The following is a 27,983-nucleotide window of genomic DNA, read 5'->3' as shown; positions in this document are numbered from 1 at the left end:
TCATTATGGAGAGGAAATGCCCAAATAAATTTAATTTAAATAAATTTAATTTTTTCGTTTAACGCAAGGATGGGGAAACGCTTTGATTGGTGGGCCAAAAGGGGTTTTAAAATTTGACACCAGAAGCAGATGAATGAAGTCTTTTGGTAATTTACCTCATAAGAGAAAAAAATAACATGGAATCTGGGCAAAAAACGTCCTTTAACTTTTTGAAAATTTCAAATTTCATGATTGAAAATTAACATATACGTTTAAAAAAATATCACTGAGTTTTTATTTCCAAACTGTCACTTTTGTTCATATTTTAGTGCCAATTAACCAACAATGTCCATCAACCTATTGGTACCTACTGCCACATGAACACAACATGTGTTGGTATGATCGGAAAAATGACTTTGCTACTCAGAAAACACACATGGACATCAGAAGAAAAAAAAACAATCTTCCAACACCACACAGATGCAGAGTATTTTCCTGCACCTAAAACAAAGGTTGTTATATAGGGAACCATTCAAGGGGACACACCAGAATTACAGGGAAAATAAAAAATTAATATGGATTATCGATATGTTTATTCCAGTTTAGCGGGCCGGCTTGAATAGTGCAATGGGCCACAAATAGTCGCCGGGCCGTGGTCTGCAAACCCCTGGTTTACCGGGACCCCTTGGATGCATCAGTTTTAAGATAAATACACACACCAAATTAAAGGAGAAAAAGAAAAAAAATATTTATTGATACCATTGAAAGCTGCTCACTTTAAAACAATCACATGACAGTGAGAAAACAGGAGAAACAGAAAATCAAAAGAGAAATAAAGACTGAAAAAAAGCATATTCATTTATACAAGTCTTTCCATTGATACTTTTCTTCTGACCTGGGAGCTGAGAGGGGTGATTGACAGAAAGTGAAGAGTGATGGGGGTGGGAGTAATCATTAGGTCTTCAGGTCAGAGGTAAAAACAAAGTTAACTCTATATACACACAGCAGCCTGTAAGACAGACAGTACGATTGATTTATCCAGAAAACTTCCCATACATCATTTTAACATAAAGACGAAAGAGGCTGACTGAACGTAAATTATTTCATTAAAGGGGAAGAGAAAGTTAAAAAAAATTCCATAAAAAGTTTGTCTCATGCTGATTTTGTTGTTTCAGTAGCTGTGGTTTTGGCTGTTTATTTTAACCACATAATGATGCCCATTTTTGCTTGTTTTTTTGTTTTGTTTTTTCTCCAGAAAAAAAGGCAGAAGCCACTCTTCACACAGAAATTCAGATTAGAAAAAAGCTCCAACAGGAAAATCCATGACAAGAAAAAAAAACGGTTTTAAAAAAGTAGGATCTAAAGAAAAATCAGTGTAGAATTTGAAAATTGATGTTAGTTTTTCTCTTGAATTCCTCTCAATTGCGACTCATGGAGGCAGTGAAGCTCTTCATCTTTTTATTAGAGGTAGCGTTTCCATTTGAATATTTGAAAAATACAATGCCAAATTGGAAAAAGAAATAAATTAACTGGACTATAGAAAAAGAAAAAATATTTATTAATTGTGGGTATTGAATTTTCATATTGTGGCTTCCATAAAAAAAGCATCTTCAGGTTCTCAACAATGTTGCTTTATAGGAAAATATAGAAAAATTTGATATTTGACAGACAACTTTCTCCTTTAACCACCCGATTGGAAACTATGTTAGAAGAAAATGTGGTTTAGATAGAACACAAATATGGTGTGTTTTCTACTAATAACTGAAGAAAAGAAGTGGCTAAAGTCAGCTGTAACGCTTATTCCTCCAGGTGGCAGTACATGCTGACCACCTAAAAAAATGTAGGCCTTGATTTCAAACTAAAGCAGATCAAGCAGCACACATATTTAATGACCTTTAAGTGCTTTCAGAGAGGATTGCATTGGAGATAAGAGTGAAAATGTACTAAAGATTGTTTATACATTTGACCTTTTAGCCTCTTTGAAAGAACTTTTAGCTCTGAGCTGAAGAATTACGATGCAGGGAGGACTGGTCTTTGCAGGGATTTTGGTCACACTGACCTTGACCCGTCCACTTTTACAATCCACAAAGGGACTCGGGGGCCAAACTGTCGTCACTGGTCTGCTTTGTCAGATCATTCTTCACCTGCTCATAATACTTCTTTAATTCTGAACTCCCTCTCTGTCCTCTGTCTGAAATCCAGCAGAGAGGCAAAGGAGTACATGCTCAGGTGACTCACAGCTCTCACAAACCAGGGGGGGATTCCACATTTTGCCACTTTTCAGAGTTCCTCAGATTTGATTCATCACACATTATCTCTCCCAGTGTGATCCCTCCTGCTCTCTCAGTTGCACTCCCGGTTGTTCTCCTCATGTTTATCCCCCTTCCTGTCTATTTCCTCCTCGCTGTCCTCCTTCTCCTCGTCTTCCTCCTTTGCTGCTTGGATCTCCTTGGCCGACTCTCTCACACTGGGAAACTGTTCGTTGCTCGCCGTCTCTTGATGATCTGAGAGGGCAGAGGTGGAAGTCAGAAGAACAATAGAACGGTTCCCGCAGATGAGTAGATTATTTTTGATGAAAAACAATGAGTGCTCACAGTGAAATTATCCCAAATTTATGCTCATTATTTATAGATTAGACAGATTAGCAGTGAAGGTTGGTTTCTGAGTTGCAAACTGATCAGATGAGAGTAAAGCAGCAGTTCATTCCTGGTTAAACCTTTAAGATTTGACTCTTATTGAAAGACTTTATGCAAATTTTTAACATTTTGCATAACAATTTAGCTCAACCTACAGGGTCAAATATGCAGGATTCAGAAACAAAATGAAGGAGTTTAGATTTCAGTGTTTGGAGTCTTGAACAGACTTCTGTGGCAGTTGTGCTGTGCAGTTTGGCTTTTACCAATTTTTTATTCTGCTTTTCCCCCAGCAGAGTGCAAAACAGGAAACAATCTGAGGGCGAATGCTTGTGAAGCTTTTGTTTTCTAGCTTGTAACAGTTTTAAAGGACATTTTGTGTTAACTACATTTGCCCAAGATCTAACTGAAGAGCCAAGTTGCACACAAAGTTCATATTAAGGAATTCTTTCCACCAAACAACAGCTGTCCTGCCTGCAAAAGATGATGATAAGTAGAAAATCCAGATTCTGATGTACACATGTTTGTGTCCATGTGCACAACAATGAAAGCAAAATAATAAACATTGGTGGAAATGTGTGGAATATGATATTTGGAAAATTATTAAGGGCCACCAATGACAATCTGAGGTTATTTACAAATGATAATCATTTGTTTAAAGACCCAATCCCATGTCCCACATGTTCTTGTGGAATTTCCTAAAGAAGGAGGACATATGTTAAGAAAATTAAGTTGAAAATTGTATTTCTGAGTATTTATTTGTTCAAAACATTGTGAATCAGGAGGATGACAAAAAAATTCAGTTTGAAAAAGAGCTTATTTGTGATGTGGTAGATATGTTCAGTAGGCCAAAGCTCCCTGCTTTTTTAAATAGAGAGATCTCAGCAATGGGGAGAGGAAAGGGGGGTGGGGTTGCTCAGCCCCAACGGTCCTGCCCACGATACATTCCTAAGAAATTACTGCCACTCTGCTGGTACTATGTCCTGGAAAATGTCAGCTTTTTTGAGTACAGCTTAAAACCGTATAATTATAATTAAAAGACCACTGGGAACGATTACGAAATAGATCAAAAGAAGATTTCAGTGGGTCTTTAAGTCAGACTTGGTGATGGTAGAATCATAATGAGGTGGTTGTTTGTGAAAATGCTTAAAAAATGTAAAAATGTATTTACTCAAAAGACTGTCTGAAAAAGTACCACAAAGTGTGTTCACTGTCACTGATTAGAAATGTGTTTAATTACAAAATTATTACAATAACAATTTAATGGTTTGAGAACTTTGAAATGTTCTACTTAAGTCATCCTCATGAAATAAGTTATTGCAAGGAGATCTGGGGATTCAATTACTTGAATTCATTTTTTTATGAAAGTAAAAAAGGCAAAAAAAAGGAATGTGTGGACAACTGAACGTTTTGCACATTTTCACTCCACTGAAGCACAACTACCTGATTAAATAATGTGATTTCTCTTCTGTCTGTGCCATCGGCAGCCAGGGCAGATCTGTGACGCTTGGCTGGAAAAGCAAATGCAAATGCAAAAAAATAAAAGCCCAATCAGTAAATTGTAATGTTCTGTTTGGGAACTTTGTGTTTTAGCAGGATTCCACCAAGGGATTTACTGCGAGTCTGTGGTCTGAGCCGACGGAGCAATAATTCAGAATGAAATGCCACAGCTCCCTAGTGACATAATACAGATTATAAAGTTAGAATTTTGCATTATTAAACAAACAACAGAGAGAAGCCGAGTACATAGACAGGTTTAGATCAGCTCAGGGTTTGTGTTCACGGAGAGAAATGTGTACAGACAGTTAGACCCTATTAGGGCTCAAGTTTAAATAAAAAGGAAAAAAGGGAGGAAAGTTAAAGGACAGAGAATAAAGAGTCAAGTCATGACCTTTCTCTTCACATTGATCCTGTCTGACCTTTCTGACCTGCTCAGGTGCTTCATGGTCCTGAACTCAGCTGCACCTGGTGAGCTGTCCAGAATAATCAGCTGTAACTCTGCAGCTGTGAACAGAACACTATTCCACTAATGTGCTGTTTTTTAAATTGCTTTGAGGCAAATAAAGAAGATCAATATGTCTTTTGTGAAATCTTCCACTTTTTAACTCCTCCCTTTCATTAGGCTTTAAATTTGATCGAAAGATCACTTAAGTTTGAACATGACAGAGCTGGCAATGCCATCATTGGTGCCGTAATTAGTGTTTTGTTGAATAATTCTGTTCTCTCAGGGTATTTCATTACAAAAACAAACAAAACAATTCTTGGATGGATTTACAAAAGATTTAAAAAACTGTTGCTATAAGTGTTAACATTTTGGTGCAACATGAGACATACTGTGCCAAAAACTTTTAGCACAAAATTAGTCAAGAGAAAAGACGTTTGTTCTTTTTGTTCAAGAAAAATTAACCACCTATTCTCAACTGCATTTAATTAGTTCTTATTAAAAAGCTTTTATCTGCACTGTTACTTTTTACTTTAAATCCGTTCTTTTTAACTTTCCTTAAAGTTGTGTTTTATTAATCACTCTTTCAATATTTCTATTGTTTCTTTAAATGTTTCATGTAAAGTGCTTTAAACTGTTTTGCACACAAAATGTGCTATACAAATAAACTTGCCTATGTGCTGAAACAGAACAGTCCCTTAGCACTGTGCTCCCATCTCCGTGTCTCTTTAGTAACAACTATTTTCTTGTGTTACATTTCTGCTTTCTTTTGATAAACTATGGTAAGTTGCATCCATGAAATATTCATGAAAAAATCAACACTTCAGATGTTCATGCATGCACAATTGCCTTTTATTTGTGTTGTTTAAGTCCCTCCTTAATTGTTTTGTGTCTCACTAGAGTCTTTTAGCCTTTTAGACATCCAAGGCTGATTCTCCACGAAAATAGAACCAGGCTTTAGCAGAGAAATCAGTGATGCTCACAGCTGCTCTGGATGCTGGAAAGGTGCGACAGGAACAGAGCAGCTGTACATAACATTAATGTCCCAAATTGAGGCAAATAAGAATCATGGCATTTAAGAATATGATATAATTTCATTTCTCTACGATTGATACAATCCTTTATTTTAGGGAAGTGTTTGATAGTTTTTTTTAAATAACATGTTTAGCCCTAAACTGTTAGCAACCCTGCAAAATGCAAAATTGCCTATAAAAGGCTGACCCAAACCAAACCTGTTGATCCGGGATTTATCTCTCTGTAAAGGAAAAAATCTGATTTTTTTTTTAACATCGGGAGAGAAAAAACCCACAGGTGTTAGCAGTGTTAAAGTTAAAAATTCATGACACAATCTGAAATTCTTTTAAAAACTTGTTTAGTTTTTGCTAATAACAGAAATAGAAAAGAAGTGCAATCAGTTTTAGGATGAATGTAAAGGGAAGGGAAAATTGGACCAGTCATACAAGAATAAAGAAAGAAAAATACACCTTTAGACACAAAGTAGGTCAAATAGTTGTGTGTTGATTTTCTTGTTCTGAAAAGGTTTTGGATTTTAAAAGTAGATCCACTTTTCTCACTTCTTTACAGCTTCAGTGAACTAAAAGACTTTTGGAAAGAACCTATGAATAATCATAAAGGTGTATCTTTGGGGAAAAAAAAGAAGAAAAGAGGACAGCAGTTCTGCCTTTAAAGGCACAGTGTTGTTGTTGTGTCCATGGCGGTCCACAAAGACTCTCCCCTCTCACCAGCTGTTTTAGTGGAAGACGTATCTTCCCCCTCCTCCCCATGCCAGCGGTCCTCATCTTCCTCCCCTTCATAAGAGTCTTCCAAAGGGTAGACACCTAATTTCTGCATGTGTGCTTCAGCCATCTTCTGCACAGCTACAGCACACACACACAAACACACGCACACAAAGGGAGAAGGCCGCACAGACACAAGGACACAGACATGGGGATAAAGGGAAATGTTAAGGTTTTGCCTCGCGTCAACACTTTTCATCTCTGGATTCTGAATGCATGCTAGACAGGCAGGAAGCCAGCAAAGCACATGCTCACAGACTGACAACACAACAAGCAGTCAATTTGAGCTTCCCACTTACTGTTTTACACTTAAGCTGGCTCTTGTTTCCTCTTTCACCCTGTTTTTCCATCTGTTTGTTTATACACTTCTGTCTCTGCGTGTCCATCTCTCATCTCTCCTGTGATACAATCTCACCTCTGCTGCCCCCTCTGGGTCACCTTGGCTTCTCCCTTTATGGCTCTTTTGCACCCTCAGACACATGCAGTGTCTATTTTTTAAGCTTTAAACAAGTTATGAAACAAAATTCTAGACTTTTTCTCCATCCTCTCTCTCTCCGTCAGCCGATGATGGAGGATGGATTTGTGACAACACACAAATCAAACTATGCCGACAAACTCACAATGCAATAATGCATCAAAACGATGCTTACATGCATGTTTGTGTCAGCGTGCTTGTGCGCCACAGCTGTATACACAACTGACTGTAATCCTGGATCATCCAGACTTTTCCTAGACTCACACTCTGCGTCTCGCAGCTGCCACATCCTAATCTGTCTTTGTCACACAAACACGCACGTATCATGCTTTACACTGTGACAACAAAAAGAAACTCAACAATGCACATCACAACTGTTAGTGCACAACTTCTGACTCATCTCTCGTGTTTTTCCTCCGTTCTGTCATCCCTGACAGAAATCAGAGGAAATTGCTGCAGCAAAGCACGGCAAAACAAAAAAAAAGGATTTAAAACACAAGGATGAATCACAACACAATCACAACACACAACCATCACCAACTGAACAAAGCAGCTTGAACCAACCTTTAAGTGAAGGAGGCTGATAGACATTTGGGTTCACACGTTTTGGTTTAAGGACTCCATTCTCTCCCACAACCCACTGCAAAGAAAAGAGAGACGTTATTTCCAAGTTCCTCCTTAAAAAAAATGAGACACTTGTAAAGAAAAATGTTTCAAAATTCAATGGATTTTGCTTTTATGGAGAAATTATAAATCTAAAAATTACAAAAAAGAAAAATTTGACAAGAAACTAGCTGTGAGGTCAACAAAAACTACACAATAAAATAATAACAGAAGCAAACAAAAAAACAAACTTATACTTGAGTGGATGAAAACGGCATTTGATTGAGTAATAGTGATTCATTTCCCTCAATTTACTAAGTTTACTTTGTGTACGAAAGAAGGTAAACAAAGGATGTGTCTGTTGTTGTGTTTTGTTTGTTGTCAGTAAAAAATGTTTTTGATCTGTTTTCACAGACAAGTTATGTTATTACACAAATATGCTGTAATTTAAAAGAAAATTTTGATTAGATGCTTTTTGTTGTGCTCAACAGATTTTTTTGGTGTCCTGTAACTGTGTTTTCAATATTTCTAAAGAAAATTACATTTTTCTGCCACTTGAGATGCTCGTTATTTTCTGTCAATTGTTTATACCTTAAAAAAAGGTTTGTTTTGGATAATTTGAGTTTTTTTTCTTTTTTTAAATGAGACTTTTTGAAAATGTTAGCATTGATAGCAGGTTTTATGTTAAATCCGTAATATTATTTTTAATTTTGTTTGTTCGTTTGCTTGATTTGTTGACAAAGAGACAAATGTCAATTAATAAATTACATTTTTTAAACCATTTTTGAGTGTATTTTTGTGTAGAATACATATCGGTTTTCTAGACTTTCTCTGCTAAATGATGATTAATTTAAAAAACCTTTGTTAGCATTTTGTTTAAATTTAAGAATTATATAAATTATCATTTTAAACACACAAAAACAGAAGGTTTTGGAATAAAGATGAACAAATACAGGGTGGAGCAGGGATAAATTAGGTAATGAGATTTCTTTACCTTGTCAACAACGCAGGGAACAACGGAGGATAGACGGGAATCCACAGACACTTAGAAGTAAAGAAATGTTGTGACTTCACCTTTACCTGATGAGTGGACTGATCATCGTCAGGAGATGATTGGTCCGCTACTCTGAAGAGCGTTGCAGGTGTTGGCCTCCTGCGTCGAATCTATAAGCAAACACACAAACACAAAGAGCATCCATGAATAAATAAACACTGAGAGCAGTTTTCTGATTAATAATGCTCCACGCTGGCACGTCTGTCACATGGAAAACACATCAACAGTTCACACAGGTTAACAGCAAACCAGGACCTCAGTGGCTCCATTAGTGCTGCTGCAGAGCTGCTCCATGGGTTAACAGCCGACAGCTAGATTTAGCAGTCAATACGGGTCTGGTCAGAGCCCCACGCTGCGGTCAGTAGAGCAGATATGATTCATTTTTCTTGTTTTCTGCAGGATTTATTAATTGCAGCTTCCTTGCTTGCCAATGCATGCAAACATGTATGACTACCAGCACTAGTGAGCACCTCCTATACACAGAAGTCCAGCAGAAACCAATCTGGGTTGTCTTCCAGCTACTAATAATCCTTAAAGGTCCAAGTCCTACAGCAGAAAGTCGAAACCCAAAGTCAACACAAAAACTTCACCTTCACTGTACAAAAGGACACAAATGCAGGTACACCTTCACTGTACAAAAGGACACAAATGGCTCACTTTGTTCCTCTACAGGATTAAACATTGGAGTATTGATTTGGGATTTATTTCATTAAGTCCAAAACATTGCCATTTGCTCATGAAAAAAGGAGACTTTAAGCCACAAGCAAATCCTGTTAAAAACGATCAGATTTCTGTTTCTACTGTTAATAGCCTCAGTCCTGCTTAGCATGCACTGGTGATCTTTCAACCAGCAAAGATAAATCTCCAGCCCAACTTTCTTCTTTCAAATAGCACTCCTCGCTCCAAAAGGAGCAAAGCGAAAACCAGTAATGATGGATGGACTTCAGCACAGGTTTCCTTTTTTAAGGTTACATTCTTTTCGTTTGGGTCTTTACAAACTGTCCTTCCTGTTACTTTTTAATTGCGAAATTACTTTTTCCTCTAAAGCTACGTTCAAATCGGGTTCATAAACACTTCCAATAAAAAGTTCTAATCAATTAATTTCCATGTATTTATATAGCCCAATATTACAACATTGTAGTATCAATGGGCGTCATACCCGTAATTGTATAATGAACATGAAGTCATAGAATTGAATTGGTAATGGCCAGACTAAACAGACTAAGCTAAACTGGGCATCCCTGCCCTTTGACCCTGTTTCCCTATGTAAATACACATCTGGGCTTTGACATTCAAACTCTTGCATTCACGTATTCCCACGAATGTTTTTAAGTGAGTTTTCAGGCTGTTTACAGACTGTGACCAATCAGGGACTCGAATTTGTTAGTGATGTGTAGGTAGCGTCCTTTTCAAATACAGAAGTACCAATTGTTGAAAATTGTTTATGTCCAGCCGGGACTATATGGCACCAAGTCTTTCATCCATCGGAATAGAGCTGTGAAGGAAAAAAGCCTGGCACAAGATTCGTGAGATTTGCACCACTTTGACAATTCCCACCAAACCTCTTCTAACTGCAGGTACATGCACTGGGACTGGTAGCGACCGTCCTGTGTGAACGCCATATTCCTGCTTAAAACATTGTTGAACACACATTTAATGCACAGTATGTATAAATCTTTAGGGTGCATGCACTCATTGACTTAGCTGGTAACTATAAAATCTTGTCATTGTTTCCTGTGTTTTCCTTTAGGATTTTTATTATTTTTTCTAGAAGCTAATGTAAGTGTAGCCCAACCTGACAAACAGTGCAGTGTTCTGCACACATCACAGTCCATTAAATCTGCACACATCACAGTCCATTAAATCACCTCACGGAGATCAATTACACCCACACAACACATCGTTTTTCCAACTTGGGGTTGACTTAGAATCAGTTAACCTCGCGTGCACAGGCTTTCAAGTCTGGGTGGAGTGACACTTTACTGGAGTGCTGTGAACTGAATGTGTAAAGCCGTATTTATAACAGACTTTTTGTGCACAGAGTAAAAAGTGTTTTGGCTCACTTTGACACAATTTCTAAGAGATGAATTGCTGCTAAGAGAATATAAAAGCATGCCGTTTAGTGGGTTTGGCAAGTGAAACAAATAATGCATTGAAGAGTGTCCTCTGTGGTCAACCTTGGCAGTGACCTGAATCTGGGTGCTGCTGTTTACGGCACCACACAACGCTACAGGAAGAGTGTTAAGTATCCTGGCAGTATTTTGTGTAAAATGGCTCCAAAAAAGAGACCTGTGTTTGTTTTCCTTGCGTCCTGCTCAGTGAGCTGTGTGTCATTGCTCTAAGGCGCGTGTTGCCAAAGCAGAAGCTTGCTGAGAGGTTTGCTGGAAAAATGCCTCTCTCCAATTCAACAGCATGGAGTAATCAACTATGCATTTCACCTGCATACATAACACCAGACACACAATCTAATCTTGTCCAGCAACTTCCACATTTTCTGTTCCGCCTGGACGCTGAACGTCTCTTGTTTTCATCTGATTTCCATCACACTTGATCTTCTGTTTCCTCTGTCCTGTTTTTCCTCCGTGTCCATTCATTCTTTGACAGTGACATTAACTTGATTTCTGCCTCTTTATGTCAACAGAGTATGTAAGTTTTTGCTCTTTCTTTCTTTAATTTTTCCTTAATTCAAGTGGAATCTGTCCATATGAGGTTTACCTCCATCAATCCTATGTCAACCTTGTAGGAGAGTGAAGGCTCAGGATGCCAGGCAGCAGGTTTCCTCTTTGCAGGAGCTGCTAAGTAGCCTTCTGGTTCTGGCTGTCAGACACCTGCTAGCTGCCTGAAGCGATCCAAACAAACACCAAAGAATTCACGACCTACGGTCATTTGAAACACAGAAAAATGCTTGAAATACACATTTACTGTATAAACGTATATGTTTGCATTTCCGTCATACAAACATAGTCAGCCTTGCAGCATTTTTTGATGATCACACATACGTACATATCTAAAAGGTTTATGCAACGGGTGAGGGATTTGCTGTTATCAGTTTTTAAAACAGCCCCCCTCCTGTGTAAAATCTACGGATGACTATGGAGAACAAAGGTTCAAATGTCCTCTTGACTAACAGCTATGCAAATTTGTTCCCGGAGGAAGTTTCAAAACCTGAATATCACCCAACGGCTGCATGCTACTGACTTAACTACTGCTTGGGAGCTGCAGAAGACATTTGGGGTTTTTCAATAATGATACCGTATGTGAAGGGGTGAAGCTCTGGGAATTGTAGTTTTTGTGGAGTTAAACATTTTTTGGAGGTTTTAAACTAAAAAAGCTGCTCTTAAGCAAAAAGTGTGTCTAAATTTGACATATTTCTTTGTAATAAGAAGCACAATTTTAAATCCATGTCTTTATTTGATTGCTGCCAAATTTCAGAAATCAGAAATGCAACTAAAACAAAAATCCTTTTTAGTTTTGCTGCTTTTCCACAGATGAAAACGTTTGTGAAACAAACTGTGATAAAGTAGTACAAAAAAAATCAATTGAACTTAAATAATGGTTTCATTTCTTTTTTTACCATCCGAAAAAAAACCTAGAGGTCATTCGTGCGTCAATTTTCGATCTGCTTTACAGGAAATATGAATTCCGGGAAAGCATGGAATGGATCATGTCTGTGTAACTTCATTGAACACCATACTCTCTCTCCCCGACTTCATATTTGAATAAATACACCGCCTGGAAAATATAAAAAATAACTTTTAAATACACCCATTTTATCATTTATGTTTTCATTTAAAACTAGTTGTTTACACTACTAAAGTCAGGAACTTTCATTTTCTGAGATGAAAAAATGGATAAACAACTAAAAAAAAATAGAGCAACACATCATGATTTCCGAAGTAAATTCAATTCTTAAAATCAAAAGTGCAATTTTAAACACTGGAGTCTACATATGTTATAAAAGCATATGTGTTTGACCTTTCAGATGTTTTTAATGTAGTTTTATTTAGAGATGGAAAGTCAAAGGTTTAGTGGACAGAAAGCTCAGAGGGCTTTCTAAACAAAGCCTGAGGCTGTGACGGGTTAAGCACACTCACCCTGATGGTGGCAGCAGGGGCGGTGGTGGTAGTGGTGACATTGCCAATGTGTGATGACACAAACACACAGCGACTCTAGTAATTTTCCAGTCTTAAAAACCACCCCGACCTGCCGCGGTTACATAACATCATATGTGACTTCCTCAGCTAGGACAGCACAGGGGCAGAGCATGTGCGATTACTCCAGCTACCCTTTATCCTTTCATCCACTTCCTCCTGTGCATCTCTAAACCCTCCTGCTCCCACTCTCTCATTCCCTGTCACTGCTGCCAGAGAAATCACTTTTTTTTTCTTTTTTTTATCAGGATCAGTTGCAGTGGACTTTAAGTGAGTGGGCGGATGCTGCAAGCTTCCCCAACTGGGACTCAGAATGAGCATAAAGTGTGCGTGTGTGTGGAGGGCAAATAGGTGTGTTTATTCTTGCTAAAATTGTGCACAGGACTGTACACAAAAACTGAAGGATTGTAGAAACTATCATTCATCTAAAAATAGATCTTAATGAAGTTTATATTTCTTTTTTATTTTTTTGCTTTGGTTGAAGTCTTGTTTTTTTAGATGAATCGCCAAAATAATTAAATTTGATTTTTATTTAATTTGTCAAGTTTAATGGGAGCTGAAGCATTTGTTGGCAGAAATAACTCCAGTCTATTTGACCATGCAGTACTGGGTCTATGAGTCACTGACTACTGTTGACTTTGCATGTTTTTTGAGTCCTCAGCACGTGTCTTGGCTCAGAGCTGTGCCTGGGTGCAGATCGGCTGATATGGGTTTGCCCCCCGGAGGCCTTCCTCTCAGCTGGTGCTCTCATGCCAGACCTATAAAAAGCTGCTGCAGTGTAGGACACAAAAACTAGAACGGGGGAGTCTTTGGGGATTCTGTGGCATGAGACAGACGGGCTGTGAAACTCTCCACATCAGCGTCTCAAGGGGAAGTCTTCTGTACAGATCCCACCTCAGCTCAAGCAGGGAACTTCTATCTCTGTTCAGCTTCAGTCCCTGGTGCTCGAAAGCCCTCAATTTAAACAGGTCATCTCATCAAAAACTGAGTGTGTCAGCTTTATATGATCTGACCATCATTCAGGTCCACTTCCAACATAAATCCATACCTTCACTGACAGAAACATTTATTTATTCTCAACCAATTTCCATTAAATGGAAGGCACAGCATCTTTTTCATTGTTGTGCATGATAATACAGTGCATAGATGTAAGCTTATGGAGTTTATTTTGATGACCACAAAGTTTTTATGAGGAAATAAACAGAAAAAAACAGACTCCATTACTACAATTCGTTTCCCAGACTTTGATTTTTTAAGGTCTTTTTGCTTTGCCTTTAAATGCACCAAGTGGGAAATATAACTATTTTACTTCTGTTGCAAAACACCTTTTGTCTTCAACACGAATGGCTTTTGAAAAAAACACAAATGTTCTGGTAGCGTTGACGTTTGGCATGAAGCCATAGTGCATAAGTCCACAAAAAATTTAAAAAAAAAAGTGAAACACAATTTACAGCCCCAGGATAAATCGTGTCTAAAATGTCCACTACTGGTGGCCTGCAACAGAGGTGAGTGCAGTTAGAGTTGCATGCATGTGCTGAGTGAGGTTCTCCTTTCACGCAAAACTGTTTGCAATGCTAGAAGAGTATTTAAATTGCATCATTGACAAATTGTAGGTAGACTTTACTTTAATTTCAAGGTTTTGTGGAACTTTTTTTTAATTATTGGGTTAACCTATTAGGCTGGTAGTTACATTTATCCCCAAAAAAGATATATTTAACTACCTGCTTTAGAAATAAAGCATGAGTACCAGCCAAAGGCCTGGAAGTAAAGAAAAATCAATAATCTTGAATCTATTTCTGTGTAAGAAACAGACCATTACTGTTTCATTATCCTGCCTTGATCTGATGGTAACCAGTAGACTGGTCATTATGGAAATAAGTCACTTGTGCTCCTGTTTGCAGATTACAGCAGTTTAGGACCTCACCCATCTAGAAACTCCCATTGGCGCCATTTGCAATTTGTGACCAAACCCTAATTAGCCCAGTTTTATATTTCTGACCCCAATGCCCTTATTTAATTCACTGTGCACATTTTGACATTAAAGAAGCTCTGCTGTTGTTTACTTTCATTTCTGTTTCCCTGTTTTGTTTTTAATCCACCGAGTTCTGTAAAGCCACTCAATAGAACAATTGTAACATCAGCTTTTTATTCTGAACCAGCTCTCCCTTCAGGGAGCTTTTTAGAATGAAGTGGCAGAGCATCATGCTGTTTGTCTGAGTGCACTTTTGAAATGAGTTCAATAAAACAGAAAGGGTTTATTTAATACTTATGGATTTCTGATTCAGATAAATGTCACACAGACAAAAGCGACTCTCCGCACAGTTTCTGTCATCTGAGGGAGATTCAAATACAACTTCTGGTTTTCCAGAAAACTGAGATATGAAAAAAAATTCAAATAAGTATTTTAGAATTTTTAAAGGTAGATTTTAATTCATTAATATGTGTAGTTTGTGTCCACACACTTTTTCCTGCTGTCTGATGTCTAGACGTACTCTACATAACATCAACCAAATGAGACTGCTAATAATTTGTCAGCCAGAAAACAGCTGCTTGTTGAGTCTCCAGCTTTGAAAGCCTGAGTCAAGGACAAGTTGCATGCACAGTGTACTCTTCTCCGAACAGACACTGCTCTGCTGAATCCCCCCCCTGGCTAACAGCTGGTGCATGTTGCTTCTCGAAACCAACTTTTGCAGGAACCTGTGGCCCCGCCACGGGCAAACTGAACAAAGGGATGAACTGCACACAGCATCTGGAGGGGCTCTCCAATGACCCCCAAATAGAAAATACAATTACGCTGCTCCCACTGGCAGGATGATATCATACTCAGACAGCACGGCTCCTGTGTCTCACACTAACCCCCCAGTTCTTGTGTAATTAGCCACAAAATGCTGCTGTGCCTGCTGTTCCAAAAACGCAGCTTTCTGGTAAGTGAAGGAGAGCTTCATGCCAGGGGTACGTGCCAATCCAAGCCTTCCTGGAGATGATGGCAAGCTAACAGGCTGCAAGGATAATTCAGCTTTTCTTTTGTGCACTCAGATGGACCTGACACAGAGCAGCTCCAGAGGTCAACAAGCACAAACAAGGACAGAGTAGCGGCAGTTACTCATCTGGTTACTCATCTGCAACATCACATGTACCCACAGGTGATGAAAGGCGGAAAAGATTCCTGCTGATTGTTGCTATGCAGCCTGCAAATATTAGATGAACATTTCTGTAATCCTTTGTAACTGTGGCTCGTTAGCTGTAATTTTAATTTATTCTGTTTTTTTTTTTTTTATCTGAGAGACCGGTGAAACAAGACGCTGAACATCCGAGATTACATCTCACACAGCAGCAATAACATAATGCTTCGTCGTGTCAGTGTTGACTAAACAGGGATTGTGACGAATCCCATTTGTCATGAGTCACGCTCCAGCGCTCCACTCTGTACGCACACACGAGTGTCCTGTTGGCCTTTAATGAGCTGACCAGATTCCAGCTTACTGATTCTAACAGCAGCAGCTGAAGACAGCGGAAAGCTACAGTTCAGAGTCCTGGAGCAGGAACGTGCTGATCACACTTAGCAACAAGTTATAACATTATCTCCGAATCGTGTCCCCACACATCTGATCTTCATCTCATCTCTGATATGGCTATTGTTGGTTCCTGTGGGGAAGGTCAAAAGGTCCCAATGATTCCTCTGCATCACAGATCTTTTTTTTTTAAATCATGCATTTACTGACGACAACTTTGAAACGCTTTCTGTAGAAGAATTAGCCTTCTGTCTGTCCAGCAGGCATCGTGGCCCCCTTTTTAGCTCTCTGTGTACAATGTAATCAGTTCACATGTCTCTCCACTCATGCTCAGTATTTATGTTTAACTGTTTACACATCACATGAAGTCAAGAACAAGATGATGGATTGCTGGACTCTTCCTTTCATTGCATGACAACTAACTTGGCACACAAACACAGTGACAGACGACAGAGGCAGTGCTGGGGCGAAAACTGCTGAGTGCTGCAGTAACGCTTTCCTCTTTAAAACCCTCTTCAAGCCGTGGAAACTTTTCAAAGAAAACAAATAATACTTTGCATTAATTCAACATGTTATATCATTTCACAAACAGAGCCAAACCATGAGGAACCTCCGTTCCCTCAGGTCTAGTTTGAGCACACTCAGATGTTCTTTGTAGGAGTGCATGTTAACAGTCCCACAGACTGCTAGTGTTTACCCACAAACAGGTGCTGCATCAAAGGTCACTGTTTGGTGTTTTAGCCAGAGGGTGGACTGAGAGTGACGTCAGGATTGGTGGAGGTCTGATGATGGTGGTGAGACTAAGCAGAGGGGGACATAACAATACCTCAAAAGGTCTAATACGTAATAAAGATATGTTCAATGCCTTACAGTTTCAGCCAAAAGCCCTATTCTGTCTTTTTAAGCTTCTCTGACAGTTTTATAGGAACAACGTGAGACTCAGTGGGGGGAAAAAAGAGATAAAACTAAAACGGCGAAGGACGTCCACATGAATGCAGACTCTTAGAGAAGCATCATTTGAGCCCTGACCCTAATCTCTGTCCATTACGCACATTACTCCACATTTCCCGATAAGCACATAGGATTGGTGTGTGGAGGTGGTGATTATAAACACATCCATGTGCTTTTCTGTGATGTAGCAGACAATAAAAATCATGGCCCTGATGTGATGAATTGTAAAATTATGTAAAAAAAATCTCAAGAAAATATTTAAATAGTGGAACACTGTCAATAGAGGGATCTGGAAAGTACTTTTGGAGCTGTGAATATGTAGTCTTTAGTAGTAGTAGTAGTAGTATGTAGTCTTTTTTACATAGCTTGCATGCTATGTAATGATAGTAAAAAGATGTTTTGTCAGGTTAATATTGCACATCTTCTGGATGGAAAATGGGTTTTTGGGGATGGAAAAGGGTGAGATTTTCCCTTCTAATTCAAATTACACATTAAGTGACGCCATAAAATCAATAAATGATATTAAAAGGATAAAGAATAAAGATTAGTTTTTTTCTGTTTGTCTGCTTTCTGCTATGAACACTATAAATTGAAATATTGCACAAAACCTCAGAATTCTGCAGAAAAATTCATATCTGTGGTAGGTCAAATGCAAATTTGACCCACATTGTTTTGCCCTCTGCGTTAACATTTGCAAATAAGGGTGAACGCTGCAACACATCTCAGCTGGCTGCCCCCCCTACACACACACACACACACGCACACATACACACATTGTACAGTCTTTTAGTGAGTGGGCACAACATAAGTGCGTCTCACTCGGAACATTCACACGAACAAACAGGATGTTGTTGTAAACAACCTGACAGACAGAAATGTCCATTAGAGTTGACCTTTTTGATGCCAACTGTGGGGGAGCCTCTGGTGGCATAATTGTGCAGCTTGTTACCGTGGTAACATGGGCTCTGCAGCATAGTCAATGCAGTTTTGAGACTCAAATGCCACGAGATAGAACATGAAGGAGTTGTGCAACAAGTTTAGAAGAATGGAGCAGTCACTGCAGGACATTATAAAGACAAACGTATGGGGGGGGGGGGGGGGGGGGGGGTAAAACAGTACCTACCCCCTGCCTGCCCACATGTCCCTGCAGTAGATGCTGCATTTAAATACATCCTTTCATGGATGCTCCCTGCCTTTTCCCCACTCCCCCTCAGGGTAATTGTTGTTTCATCAATTCAACCTATTTTATTGAGCTTTCAGAATAACAACGGTCAATGCGTTTAAGTAAAATGTATGCATAATTGTTTTATTGTTTAACATTCAGGAGTCACCCATCTGTATAAAGAGGCAAGACATTCTGAACTTACTTTTTTGCATCAATCTGAAGTTAGCGACTAAAAGAGCTTTAACTAGGGGACACAGAAAAAGAATCGGTATACTGACATCCTGTGGTTTCTTGGAAGAGTTGATAGCGATCAGCAAGCATCAGCCCAGCATGACAGTGTCTAAATGTGTCAGCAGGAAACATTTAGTTTGTCAGAAAAATGGTAAAAGATGGTTAACTTAAGATAAGACTGGTCTGACTGGTTAATATTAAGCACAAAAAATGACTGAAAAGTGTTTTCAAAGACTTTTACATCGTGATCTGTTAGAAAAGTATGATCTGAGCCCACATTTGCTGATTTAAAACCTCTTTTATGAGTTCTGCAGAACAAGAACACACACAGAGGGATCCAACCTCAGACAGGTAAGCTCCATGGGTCAGGTATCTTTGTACCTCGCCTTCCGTCATGCTCTTCTTGTCCCACTCCATTTCTCATTAAGCCCTCAGGAGGAATGGGTCCACTGGCCTCGATGTTTCTTGAAACCGAACTACTTTGGCCCACTTACCCCTGATCTAAAATAAGAGCTACAAGCGTTACAGCAGCTAAAATGAGTTCTCAGACTTGTCTTAAGGAGAAAAAAAAAACTGAGTGCAAGCTTCTAACAGAAGGATACAGCCTCTGCTCAGTTAGCTGTAAGATACTTATGTGGCAAAGCAGGAGGGATTTCATCCAAAAAATAAAAATCTTGGTTGAAGGTCAAAATGAGTAACGTTGCAGTTCAGTGAAGAAGCAAAAAGTCCTTGATTTCAAGCACTATGTCAACTGTCTTAAAATGCAAAATGAAATAAGTCACGTCAAAGGAGAGGCTTTGACCTCACTCAGCAACAGCGAGAAGTCAATGTCATCGGGATTTATTGCCTCAGCGTGAGAAACTTTTTTAGGAGTTTTAATGCAGCAAAAGGGCTTTTTTAAAGCAGAGTGCGGGACACTGTAAATCTTTCTGTGGGTGACATGATGGTAGGCAGGTGGAATGACATTTAAATCACACAAACAGTAATCTGGGCTCCACCAGCTCACCATTTCCACTTGCCGGGGGTCCAGGTTGGTTGGCGCTGAGGTCGGAACTGCAAACTGGATCTTCTTCCTCTCTTTAGGTTCTTCATCGACTTCTGTTGACGTCGGAACTACAAACTGGATCTTCTTCCTCTCTTTGGGTTCTTCATCGACTTCTGTTGACATTGAAGGCTCCATGGCAATGGACCCTGGGTTTGGACTCCCAGTGGAGAGGAGTTGAAGCTGCCGAAAATCTCTATGCCCTCCCTGGAAGAACCTCCCACTGTTGGGTAGTCCCACTCTGGAAGGCTTCTCTCTCCTGTCTTGCCTCTTCACACCCAAACCTCCTCTGCCTCCCTTTAGAAAAATAAAAAGTTTTTCCTCCCCCCTCCTGTCCTCCTTTCTCCACCAGCTACTGCCACTATTCTTCTTTGTGCACTCCTCTAAAACCTGTGCAGCAGCAGTGGCTGAGGCATGTCCTCAGATCTGGCTGTGAGGGAGAGAGGTTGTAGGGAAAGAAGGTGAAGGGGAGGAGTCAATGGCCAAAAGAAGGCGGGGACATTTTGAAGCAGGGAGGGGTCAATCTAACGGGAGGAGGGGGGGAAAGGGATGTGGAGGGGGGTGGTGTTTTCCTCAAATCTGAGCTGAAGCTGATTTGTAATCAGGAAAAAAAACAGAAATTATAATCTCATCACATCAGCTGATCCTCTTCTGGCCTCTATTTGTGAATGAGAGATTTGTGCTGAGAGGGGGGAGGAAGCAAAGAGATAAACAGGACAGGACTGATGTGTGGTGGAAGCAAAAGGGGATCCAGCAGCTGATCCTGCCGGCTTCATTAGATTTGCAGGTGTTGTTGCGCACAGGGCTGACAGCTAAAGCCCAGTTGCTGTCGCAGTTGCTGTCTTTAGGCCAGAGGCGTGACCAAACCTGGCAGCAATCTTTTTTATTTTGGTTTTATTTTTTAAAACACACTGAGGATTCATTGACTTTCCGAACTGTAAACGTGGAAAAATCTGCTCTCTAACATAAAAAAGAAAAAAACATAAAGGTTTGCTCCAATGCGGCTTTCTGGCCCCTGCTGTCATTCTGCTCACATGGCAGAGGGATTTGCACATTGCCGAGCAGTGGATTTGGCCTCGGGGAAGAGTTGAGCTTTGGCATGGGCTGGAAAGAGGGAGGTAGCCATAGTGACGACAAAGAAGAAGGCGGAGGAAGCATTCGGCTGGCCAGAGGGCTCTGTGGACAGAGTATGGAAGGTCAAGATAGATGTGCTTTGGGACTGCCTCAACAAAATATAGAATAAACATTAATCGGAGTGTTTATCCCGCTGGTTAGAATGAGCAGAGGATGCTAGAATATTCTTTTCAAAGCAGCTCCATGTGTTTACAGATTGCCCCTTATTTGTGCATGTAAAAGAAAAAAAAATAGAAGTCAATATTTAGTTAGGACGCAAATGCTTTTCAAGTTAGCTCTACACTAGTTGAGTAACTTATAGTGCGATCAGAATTGTGCAATCTTTCATGAGGAATGTGTATTAGCCTCTGCATAAGACTCTACCTTGGTACAAGCTGCTGCATTCCAGCACTCTGAAACAAACGATTGAGTCATTTTTTGGCAAACATCAGGGAAATGATTAACCCCAAAAAGGACCTATCAGCAGGGGGGTACAGGCCCTTCCCATGAACCAAGCAGACCTCTAAGTCTTGAAGGTACCCTGTGTCTTTGGCCTGGAAGGTGCTCTCGTCTTAGAAGTCAAAGTTTTCCAGCTTTGCTTACTCATTATTTTTCCAGTCAAACACACGTTCAATCGCATTTACTTGACATTTTATCTGAAAACTGTTTTACTTTCCGACTCTCCCTAATTTGAAGTTGTTTGTTTTTTTTCCAGGCAGCCAACCTGAAAATGAAAGAATGCTTCCATAGGAGGAAGGACTCATTCAACACCTGATTTGACATGAAAATTACTCAATACATCTATCCTGCTCAATTTTTAATCGTTTTACTGTTTTTTTGTGGACTATTTTCAAAGGAAGAATTTTCTTTTTTTTCTTCTTGTTGAACAAATGTTCTCATTTAGTCTAAATAAAATGTATCTGAAAGGTCAGCCTTTTATTCTTACTTTTTTTTCCATGTTTGCCTCTTTTGTTTTTCATGTTCATCACGAGACTCTTGTTGTCAAAGATCTACTGAAGTCCATTTGTAGAAGCAGGTGAAGGTGCTCTTGACGTGTTGTGACGTTATTTTGAATTAGTTCTTTGAAAGAGAGTTAATGATTATTTGTCCGGTTTGGCCTTTGAGTTTATTGAAGATCTGCATCTAAAAAAAAAAGAAACTTGAGAGGAAATAAAAGAAAATGAACAGGATTAAGTGATTTTGAAGGTCAAAAAGTGTTCTCTTCATCATTAAAGCTTGACAGGCAGCAGACACCTTAAAGACCCACCCCGACTACCTTTTGATCTATTTTTAAAGCGTTCCCAGGGATCTTTTAATTATGATTATCTGTTTTTAGCCCATATTAAAAAAAAGCTACCGGCATGTTGTTTTCTAGGACATAATTTCTGCAGAGCTGCAGGAGTTCAATTAAAATACGTTTTGGTCGTGACCATTCCACCTTCATGTCACACATAATTGAGAGTTATTTGTTTACCTTCTCTCGTTACGACCCTTCACAACCCCTGTCTAAGATTACTAGTGCAGCAAAAATGATGAGCAGAGACAAAGAAAACAAAGACGTACGCAGATCCAGTCATCTACAAGTTGGTGCATCAGAATAGAGCAGATAGGCTTTTTTCCTGATGCACCAAGATCTGTTTGAAGAAATACTCAAAAATTGAATTTCATACTTATTTTCTTAATATGTGTCCTTGGTCATCAGAAAAATGCCATAAGAACATGTAAAAACCCCAAAAGCACAGTTTTCTATGGCATGGGTCCGCTACACACCGACAGTCACATCAGAGCCACCACTACATCTGATTTTGATCACATTTCACATCAGGATATTTCATGCTGTGAGCGTCTCGGCTCACTGTCATCTGCTCTCTGAAACACTGACAACTCCATCCCAGAACCGTAAACAGTAACAGTGTCTTACAGACGAGAACATCCTCCCACTTTGACTGCATGCTTTCCAGAAGAGACAAATTGTCAGGTAAGCTTTCAGATTTATTAAGCACAAATGTTTCAGGGCAGCCAGGCATTGTAAAATCCCTGGACCATCTGTCATATTAGCCAACAAATTTCCCATAAAGCTGACATGCTGATGAATAGGAATTGCTCTAATTAGAAATCAGATGGAAATTCTTTTGTACGCGAAGAATGATCCGGATTTGGGGCTTTTGGGTTGATTTGTTCCTGTGTGATCTGTTATTTTGAAGCCATGTTGTGTGTTTTGGTGTGAACACTCTGTGTGTTTGTTTGTCTATCTCCAAGTTAGATATGTCACATGCTGTCATGAGGAGGTTGTGGCAATCTATATGCAGACCCACGAGTGTTTGCTTTTATTTTTACTGTACTCCACTGTGTTTATGCGTTTTATTTCAGGCACCACATCGGATCGCTGTTCTGGCAGAACAAAAGGAAAAAGCTGATGAAGATAGGTCCTGTTTACAGGCAGCAAAGCAAGCTGCATAATAACTCCTGCAGCCAGTAAGGACAATCTGTACTGAATGTGTGACATGAGCTCTGTAGTTAGTTACTGGAGACGCTCCAGTGAAGCTCCAAACACAGGTTGGAAAAAAAAGGGTGTCGATTTATCTTATCCTGAGCAGAATGTCTTCTACCGTTTGACAGGCAGTAGAGGGAGGACTGTCAAAAACTTCCCTGTCACAAAAGTAGCTCCTCAAACTCCACGCAGATGAAACCTGGAGCTGTAATAGGCCCGATGAATGAACCGAGAGCAAAAGAAAGAAGTCAAACTTAATTTTTTCTGGCTGTTGTAATAGGCAGATGAATTTGCAGAGGATTTCCATCACAAAGATTTATGTAAAAAGCTAAATATTCCATTAATCAGGATAACAAGAAAGCTAGTAACAGGTGGTAATTCTGCAGATAGACAGCAAGAGATGGCCTGTCTGTCAACGCCTTCACTCATCCCGCGCCATCTAATTACAACAGCATAACTTCACACAATAAACAGGTTGTGTCTTCATTCACGTTTTGCTCTAAACAATTCTGAAGCAACAGGGATGGATCATGGAGTTTGTTTGGGATGCACATCCTCCATCTACTGGTCAGAATGGGTAAATACAATTTATTTTACATTTAGGAACATTTGTTCTCCAGATTTGTTCCTGATAATATTAACTTGCATCGTAGCACCATCAACTTAAGTCTTAAAAAGAATGTTAAAATAAATATTTGATAGTCACAAATTGCCAGTTTAAACAACTTGTGCAGACACAAAAAAAAAGCAGTTCTGCATCGTCAATGGAAAAGCTTAACAACAATCTCCTGAAGCTAAATAAAAGATCATTGTTCACGAGTCCCAAACCTTCAGTTTCAAGTCAGCACTACAAAAATAGACCCCCCGAAATAAGTCCAACATTCTTAAAAGTAAGGGGCTGGACGGTGGAGCAGTTGTTAGCATTTTTGCTCCACAGCAAGAAGGCCCACAGCTCAAGCCCCAGCTGGGGTGCATGCATGGGCTCCCCCAGGGACCCCGGCCTCCTCCCACCGTGCAAAAACATGCCTCATAAGTTAATTGGTTACTCTAAATTGTCCCTAGGTGTGAATGTGAGTGTGCATGTGTGTGTGATTTGTGGCCCTGCAACAGACCAGCAAACTGTCCAGGATGTCCTCTGCCCTCGCCCACGTGTGAACGGGATAGACTCCGGCAGCCCCATGTCCCCAAAAGGGACAAATAAGCTTAGAAAGATGAATGAATGAATGAATGAATGAATGAATGAATGAATGAATGAATGAATGAATGAATGAATGAATGAATGAATGAGTTCTTAAAATTAGAAAAGTGTTTTTTGTATACGCAAAAACATCATGCAAATGGGGCAAGAAAAATCTTCTTACCAAGAATTCTTACTCTTAAGAACTTCTAGTCACTAAGATGTATATTTTACTTAAACAAAGAATGATATAATTATTTTTCTTGCAAGATAGAAAATTAGACATTTTTTTTCTCAAAAAAAGAATCCTTTTCATTTTTTAAGATTCGTTTTTTGCAGTAAAAGAGGGTCAAGTCTCAAGTCTCTTCATGTGAGATTTACTATATGTGTTTTCCAGGTTCCAATCTAATGTCTCCATCTCTGGAAGTTGCTTCTTCAAGTATATTTTCTGATCAGGATTCTGAGCCAGGATTTTAGATTGAATATCTTTTTCTCTTGGTGTGAATTGGTGCACTGTGAAAAATACACAACAGTTTAGTATATTAGAGATTATGTGTTTGCACCTTTTGGCTTATCCCTGCTGGGGTCTTCACAGCGAGTTTTAAGCCAGATGCCCTTCCTGACACAATCCTGTATTTCCAAGGCACAGGGAGACCCAGACATAGTTAGGCATCAGTGAGAAGGGGCTTAAGACCATGTCTATCTTAAAAACAATTCTACAAAAGACAATTTTGAGAGAAATCAGACACACAAACAGACACAAAACCAGCTAAAAAGTAAAGTTTAGGGATTTCTGACATCATGCCAAGGGAGGAAAACATATCTTTCAAGGAAACAAAATTTCAACTCTGTTTCCGGGCTAGACGATCACAGAGCAGCAAAAATATTTTTTTAAATGAGCTAAACAAAATATTGCTAATGAGAAAACAACAATACAAATATAACCATGATTAAAAGTTTTTTAATAAAAAAAAATGTGAACCAAAAAGCAGCTATCAAATTCACAGAAATACCACATTTAGATTATTTTCCAAATTTGATTCACCGTCAAAAGTTAAAGTTCCACAGATTTGAGTAAAACATAACAACTTGAGAAAGGTGTATTTCAAACTTAAAGGGTGTATTACTTGAGCATTTAAAATTGTCTGTAAAATAATATCGATCTAATAAAGACTTTAGAAAACAATATATTTAATATCTTTGTTTGATTAAGCCTTTTATCAAAACATGTTGAAGTTGTCAGATGTAAATGTGTTTTAATGTCTTATTTGAGTTTAAATAAAGGGAAAAAGTGCAGAAGTGTGATAATTCAGGCAGTAATAAACACATTCCAGTAGATGGCAGTCTTTAGTCACATTTGGCTCTTTGGATTCTCCTCAAACTGAAATTGAGACTGGGGGACTTCCTGAAGATGATGCCACTTTTGACACTTCTCCTTACCAGATGGCACTGACCTGAATAAATCCGTCTGAAGGATCCAGCAGCCAGAAAACCTTTGGCCATGGCAGAAATGTGTTTTTAAAGCTCTAAATCAAAAGGGCAAATCTGAAAAAGATTCATAAACGTTTTTGTCACAAGTGGGCAAAAATGAAATGAATGGGGACATCATCAAGAAGGTGCTGAAGGTGTAGCAGGTGGACCGTTCAGTTTAGACAGAGACAGAAGAGGACATGGTAGTAGGGCAGTGATTAAATTAGCACCCTCTACCCCCTCCAGCCCTTCACTCATAGCATCAATAATGCATGTCCCCTTGTTTCCACTGCCATAATTAATCCTCTCTTACTATAATTAAAAGCCAAAAATCCCACAAGATGGTTCAGCTTGGCCAGGCAAGGGGTAGGGTTGGCACAGGAACTGATGAAAAAGTCCAGAGTCTCATGCTCACTCGTGGACTGACAGACTGACAGACAGACATGTTGACAGAGAGATCAACAGTCGCACAGACATGGAGATTGAGGCCCAGAGGCGGACAGGAGCGAGGAAAGTGTTGAGTGGATGAATCTGAGAGATTCCTCTCAAATAGGTGTATTTTTCTGAATGAGCGAGGAAGTGAGAACAGCACACTAACCCAGAAAGCAAGATGGAAGTGCAAATGCGCACGCCAATACTTACAGAGGCATCCTGCTCCCAGATGAGGTTTATATCTGCTGCAGCCAAGCCAGACAAGAGGGAGAGGTGGAGCTTTCTGATGCTGCAATTAGGACCACACTGTCTGGGCAAGCGAACCAGAATAAATATTTCAGTCCGGAGTTCTCCGTGGGTACCTATGGTGGGGGCCTGGCACACCGACAGCACACATACAAACACCCATGCACACAGACAGATACACCGTTTACTGAGGCTGCCAGGATTTTTCAGCTCCCCACCGCAGATGCCACAATTATCACATCAGTATCATCGGGTAAACTATGCCAACTCTTCGTTGGACCACTGTATGAGGTTTACCGTATAATATGCACCAGCAGAGGTGGTCTTACAGAACAGTCCCACTCCAACCTGGCCTTTTGCCAGGAAGCAGCACAGTTGGAGGACTAGAGGTCACCTCTGAGCCTTGATTTCTTCTCCTAACTCCCGCCTCCTCTTCCTCAGCAAATCCACCTCGCATCCAGTCACCTCCTCGTGATTTTAAGCCTCACTTCAGATGCTCTGGTGGTGCGGGTCCTCCTCACAGCAGGCACGCAGGACGTGTTCAGTAGGTGTGCTCCCTGTGGTGTGGGGGTCACCGTGGTTGTTCTGCACAGCCTCCTCCTCCTGCCCCGCCGCACTCGCCCCCATCTCCACTTGATTTATCGCCTTAAAATACCACTGCACTAATTAGTCAAGTAATTAATTAATAGGCATTTGCATTTGTGCATACGCAATTAGGAGGCTGGAAAGACGAGAGTGCAGATGGGGTCTGGGAGTCTAAACAGGGGAGGGGCTGGGGGGTACGTGTGTATATGTGTGTGTGTGTGTAATATTTTAGCCAACAGAAGTCTGCACTTTTTTTAGGAAGACAAGTGAAGTGCAGGTCATCCTCTCACATTTCTGACAGTGAGTAAAGAGGAGGCAGGAGTGGAGGAGCGATGGCAGCAGAGACGCAGCTTGATGACTTTGAAAGTCTGTTGTGTGTTCGAATGCGGAGGAAAAACGGGGATGAAGAACCCGGTGCTTTTAAAGGCAAACATCTCATTTTTGATGCTTTTTCATTTTATTTTATGCTTCCTGCATGCAAAGAAGGAAGGCGCCAGGTGGTCCTTCCTTGGACTAATCCTTATACAAACCGGATGCAAAGTCCTCCTAAAACACCATAATTCCAGACAAGCTCTCCTCTGGCGTTTTAATATCAAATCAAAGCCTCCCTGATTGGGATCGCCTTGAGCCCAGCGCTGGCTAAAGCTGTGCTGTTGACATTTAACATTTATTTTGGCGAGGTGAGCTGAAGGTTGTTTGATACTTGTTGAGAAGGGGGGGAAAAAGCCTATCCCAACTCCCCTTGACCACATCTCCCCTTCCACCTCAGCTGAGGTGAGACCAGTTTGGCTGGCGCTGAGGCAGGATGCCACCCTTCACACACACACACACACACACACACACTGACACAATCGTACCACCGTGGTTTGGGGAAATGCCAGGTTATCATCCCCTAATCCCATAAGGGATGGGGCACATTAGTGAATGTGCAGCAC

At 39.9% G+C, this 27,983-nt stretch overlaps 1 protein-coding gene and 1 long non-coding RNA gene across 9 annotated transcripts; both read right to left on the bottom strand.

Annotated features, from left to right (window-relative positions):
* Positions 1–702: 702 nt before the first annotated feature.
* Positions 703–20,022, bottom strand: ppp1r1b (protein phosphatase 1, regulatory (inhibitor) subunit 1B). Of its 8 annotated transcripts, none has more exons than XM_020705127.3 (6): positions 19,499–19,982; positions 8,503–8,592; positions 7,390–7,465; positions 6,297–6,431; positions 4,053–4,123; positions 703–2,483 (listed from the first exon to the last, which is right to left on the bottom strand). In XM_020705127.3, exons 1-6 carry the CDS (start codon positions 19,670–19,672, stop codon positions 2,442–2,444), a joined length of 588 nt encoding a protein of 195 aa, XP_020560786.1. In that variant the 5' UTR covers positions 19,673–19,982; the 3' UTR covers positions 703–2,441. The 8 variants fall into 8 exon arrangements, with proteins under 8 accessions (XP_020560786.1, XP_011476233.1, XP_078807923.1 ...); XM_011477931.4 differs by having other exon boundaries at positions 4,056–4,123; XM_078951797.1 differs by having other exon boundaries at positions 8,509–8,592; positions 19,499–19,962.
* A 552-nt stretch (positions 20,023–20,574) lies between these two features.
* On the bottom strand, positions 20,575–26,556 carry LOC144994321 (uncharacterized). The gene is made up of 3 exons (XR_013657808.1): positions 26,428–26,556; positions 25,770–25,860; positions 20,575–20,710 (listed from the first exon to the last, which is right to left on the bottom strand). It is a non-coding gene; the product is annotated as an uncharacterized LOC144994321 (long non-coding RNA).
* Positions 26,557–27,983: the final 1,427 nt, after the last annotated feature.

Source organism: Oryzias latipes, chromosome 8 (genome assembly GCF_053564925.1).
Source record: "Oryzias latipes strain Hd-rR chromosome 8, Olatipes_Hd-rR_3.1".
In the NCBI taxonomy this organism is placed as follows: Eukaryota; Metazoa; Chordata; class Actinopteri; order Beloniformes; family Adrianichthyidae; genus Oryzias; species Oryzias latipes.
This window is presented reverse-complemented; position numbering and strand designations above follow the sequence as displayed.

What these genes read in the sequence shown, in the direction of transcription:
- ppp1r1b (XM_011477930.3), bottom strand. Translation starts at nt 19,672, where the DNA reads ATGGAGCCTTCAATGTCAACAGAAGTCGATGAAGAACCCAAAGAGAGG. An exon ending in ACCCCCGGCAAGTGGAAATG is followed by an intron (nt 8,593 to 19,498) that starts GTGAGCTGGTGG and finishes GTTTGCTTATAG; the next exon opens with ATTCGACGCAGGAGGCCAAC. An exon ending in TCAGCCTCCTTCACTTAAAG is followed by an intron (nt 6,432 to 7,389) that starts GTTGGTTCAAGC and finishes TGTGTGCTGTAG; the next exon opens with CTGTGCAGAAGATGGCTGAA.